This window comes from Hippopotamus amphibius, chromosome 1, assembly GCF_030028045.1.
Source record: "Hippopotamus amphibius kiboko isolate mHipAmp2 chromosome 1, mHipAmp2.hap2, whole genome shotgun sequence".
Lineage (NCBI taxonomy): Eukaryota > Metazoa > Chordata > Mammalia > Artiodactyla > Hippopotamidae > Hippopotamus > Hippopotamus amphibius.
Window position 1 is genome coordinate 165,293,341 of NC_080186.1, and position 3,796 is coordinate 165,297,136.

Below are 3,796 nucleotides of genomic sequence, written 5' to 3' on the forward strand. Positions count from 1 at the left end.
TAGACCCCTTGTATATGACCATGTCCAGCCTTTCCCCCGGGTTCAAGTACATGTGGGGTGCAGCAGGGGTAAGAGAGGGCTGAGTAGAGTCCACTGAGCTAGAAGACAAGCACTGGTCAGCCATGCAAGACAGACCCTGCCTCCAGACGACATCCCTTCAGAAAGGGACAGTGTCCCAAGCAGAGTGGCTCTGGCTCTGAGAACAGTAGGTCAAGCACCAGGTCCAAGGCCCCCACTGAAATATCACGGTGAGGAGGCTGAAACTTTGCTGAAGGGTGTTCGTTTTGTTTTTAACTCCCCACTCCCATAATCTGGTGCTGTTCCTTAGTGACTATTTCACCCTAAGCAGGATGTCTGGGTCTCTATTGCTCCAGAGTGAGCATTGCTGACCAGAGAGAAGCAACTCCTGAGGTGCAGAGTGGAAACCTTCTGCTAGGATAGGCGCTTTTATATCACTAAAAGCGGGAGACGAGCCTCCACTGAGTGTTTGCTGCTCTCTCTCCTGGGCCAGGAAAGCCTCGCTGGCCCGCGAACCTGAGGGGGCCTCAGAGGCTGGAAGAACCGCTCGAGGAGACGCAGCACAAAGAGGGGTGAGAGTGGAGGGTGGGGGAGGCAGCGAGGGCTCCTGGAGGTAAGGGGATTCGCATGCCTCTGTTACTTTAAGAGTCTTCGGACAGTTTTCCGGAGCGGGGGGGGGGGGGGGTGGGGGGGGGGAGGGTAGTTGGAGAGTTAGCGGGGTTCGGCCAAGGCTCCACCCAACTTGGCAAAGCATCCATTCCTTTACTTTCCGCACTGCTCCTCAACGCGCGGCCCGCCACCCGGCCCCAGGTGAAGGTCAATAGGGCCATTCCCCTATTTCTTCACCCTGGACGGCGCAGAGGTGCCTATCTCTGCCCTCTGCCCCTTTGAGCCACACGCACCACTCTCCGGTTTTCTTAAGAGTTTTCCCCGGGTTCCCAGGGCGCTGCATCCCGCAGCCCTTCGTCGGGCGCTGGGTTATGAAAACGCCCTGCCAAGTGTTGCAAGGACATCATCTCACATCATTCCGCACAGGGTAGACTTGTACCCCATTTCACAGATGAGGAAAGTGAAGTGAAATAACCAGCCCAAAGTCACTCATAACTAGCCCAAAGTCACTCAGCCACTCAGCAGCCTGAGAGAGGTAGCAAAACCAGGCTCCCCGCCCGCTCCAGGTTTCCGCAACTCGCTGCGCGGCTCACACTTTCAGGCCAGCGCCCCGCCTCCCCATCCCACCCCAGCGAGGGGCGCCCGGCCAGCCCCTGGAGGAGCGTGCCTCTGCGGCTAATCGCCGGCCGCCCCCGCCTCCGTTTCACTGCCTGGAGACACCCCGGCCGGCTTAGCCCGGAGTCCGCTCCGGGGCCGCGCGACGCCGCGGATTGGCCCGCGGTAATTACGGGCACGCTCCGGCAGGGGGGAGGGGCGGGGGTTGCCCCCCGCGAGCATAAATTATGTAAATACCCGGGCGCCGCACGGGGCTGACCTGCCGCCAAGCTCCATTCAAGGGGGCTGCCTCGGGGGCGGAGGTGGCTAGGGAGGGGGGCGACCATTGTTGCGCCGAGTACTTAAGGGGTCCTGAGGCCGGTCGTGTGCCACACTCGGTACTCACACGAGCTGATCTGATCGCCGGCGAGATCACTCGGGAGACCGGCGGGAGCGTGGCCCCTGCAGGCGAGGCCAGGAGTTGAGGCCAAGTTCCCGGTGCGCCCCTGCGCCCTTCCAGCCTTTGGAGCCTGCAGCCGGCACAGAGTAGACGCGGGCCGTCTGGAACGTAAGTGCGCCCCGGCGGCCCTGCCCTCAGCCCGGGCTCCTGCCCTCTAAGCGTCCTCTTATCTGTCCATCGGTCCTGCACAACGCCACGATGCCAGCCCCTCTGGAGACCTGCCTTTCGGACCTCGACTGCGCCAGCACCAGCAGCAGCAGCGCCGGCAGCAGCAGCACCAGCGACCTGTCCGGCTTCCTCACCGACGAGGAGGACTGTGCCAGGCTCCAACCGCCCGCGTCCGCCTCGGGGCTGCCCGCGACGGCCCACAGGGGCGCACCCGGGATTCCCGGGGCGTCAGACACTCCTCGGGCGCAGGACGAAGAGCAGGAGCGGCGGCGGCGCAGGGGCCGCGCGCGGGTGCGCTCCGAGGCGCTACTGCACTCGCTGCGCAGGAGCCGACGCGTCAAGGCCAATGACCGCGAGCGCAACCGCATGCACAACTTGAACGCGGCGCTGGACGCGCTGCGCAGCGTGCTGCCCTCCTTCCCCGACGACACCAAGCTCACCAAGATCGAGACGCTGCGCTTCGCCTACAACTACATCTGGGCTCTGGCCGAGACTCTGCGCCTGGCGGACCAGGGGCTGCCCGGGGGCGGTGCCCGAGAGCGCCTCCTGCCGCAGCCGCAGTGCGCCCCGTGTCTCCCGGGGCCCCCGAGCCCCGCCAGCGACGCCGAGTCCTGGGGCTCCGGTGCCGCCGCCTCCCCCTGCGCTGCTGCCGCCTCGCCACTCTCTGACCCCAGTAGCCCCGCTGCCTCCGAAGACTTCACCTATGGCCCCGGCGACCCCCTTTTCTCCTTCCCCGGCCTGCCCAAAGACTTGCTCCACACGACGCCCTGTTTCATCCCTTACCACTAGGGCCCCTTTTGAATACCGTTACCTTCCCCCTCCCCCAGGCAACGGACAGTAGATGGGGGCCCAGCTGCGGCCTCAGGACCCCAGGTCCAGGCAGAGGGCGGAAACGGGAGCTTTAAAGGGGTAGGGGATACCTGCGCCGCCTGTTAGGTCGCTGCACCCTCGCAGTGGCTGCCCCTTGGTCTGTTTCTCCAGCCCTCAGTCCCGGGCCCCTCTTGCCCGCCCCTAGAGACAGACGGCCTTTCCTTTTGCACTTTCTGAACTCCACAAAACCTCCTTTGTGGCTGGCTCAGAGCTGACCCCAGCCACCACTTCAGTGTGATTTAGAAAAGGGACAGATCACTCCCTGAAGACGAGGTGAAAAGTCAATTTTACAATTTGTAGAACTCTAATGAAGAAAAACGAGCATGAAAATTCAGTTTGAGCCGGCTGACAATACAATGAAAAGGCTTAAAAAGGAGAGACAAGGAGTGGGCTTCATGCATTATGGATCCCGACCCCCACCACTGCAGGCTTGCTCTAGGAGGAACCCGAGGCTCTTGCATAGCTATTCAGGCACTGGGCTGGAGAGTACTTTAATTTATTCAAGATGCTTCATTCATATGAAAATGTATTTTTGTACATAAAGAGTTTATTCTATTATTATGTGCTATCAAAGTTTACATTTTTGTACTGCAGATGTTTCATGTAAATAAAAGCTAAATAAAAAAGATAATAAGTCACCAAGTTTCTTGCCTAATGTTGCTGTCTCTGGAGCTTTTCAACCCTTCCCCTGGCTGCTCAACCACTAAAGTGAAACACTATCCCCACCAACCTTCAAAAGTCCAGTCCTATTTCAAAACAATTAAAAATAAAATGCACCTGATTTCCACCAAGAAATGGATAAAGAGAGACTAGGGCATTTGAGATCCATCATTTCCTTTCACTTTGTAAACACAAGGGAGATCTTTCAGGCTCCCCATAAGCCAATTAAGACTTTTTAGTGCGGAATTAGTCCCGGATATGCAGCTACCTGTAGAGGTAGGGGCGGTGGGAGAGTCTTTCTTTTGAGGAGCTCCACATCAGCTGGCTCTGTGTTTCAAAGCGAGGGGATTAAAAAGATCAATACAGTGTGACCACTGGCTAGGAAGTCCCAGTGACAGGTGGGCCCAAGGCTGGGCA

At 59.2% G+C, this 3,796-nt stretch overlaps 1 protein-coding gene across 1 annotated transcript; it reads left to right on the forward strand.

The window, feature by feature from the left end:
- The first annotated feature begins 1,879 nt into the window (after positions 1-1,879).
- Positions 1,880-2,638, forward strand: NEUROG1 (neurogenin 1). Its single transcript, XM_057729043.1, has one exon. The coding sequence runs from the start codon at positions 1,880-1,882 to the stop codon at positions 2,636-2,638; it is 759 nt and encodes a 252-aa protein (XP_057585026.1).
- The last annotated feature ends 1,158 nt before the right edge of the window (positions 2,639-3,796 follow it).

Excerpts from the sequence above, each read along its gene's own strand:
- NEUROG1 (XM_057729043.1), top strand. The coding sequence starts at position 1,880 with ATGCCAGCCCCTCTGGAGACCTGCCTTTCGGACCTCGACTGCGCCAGC.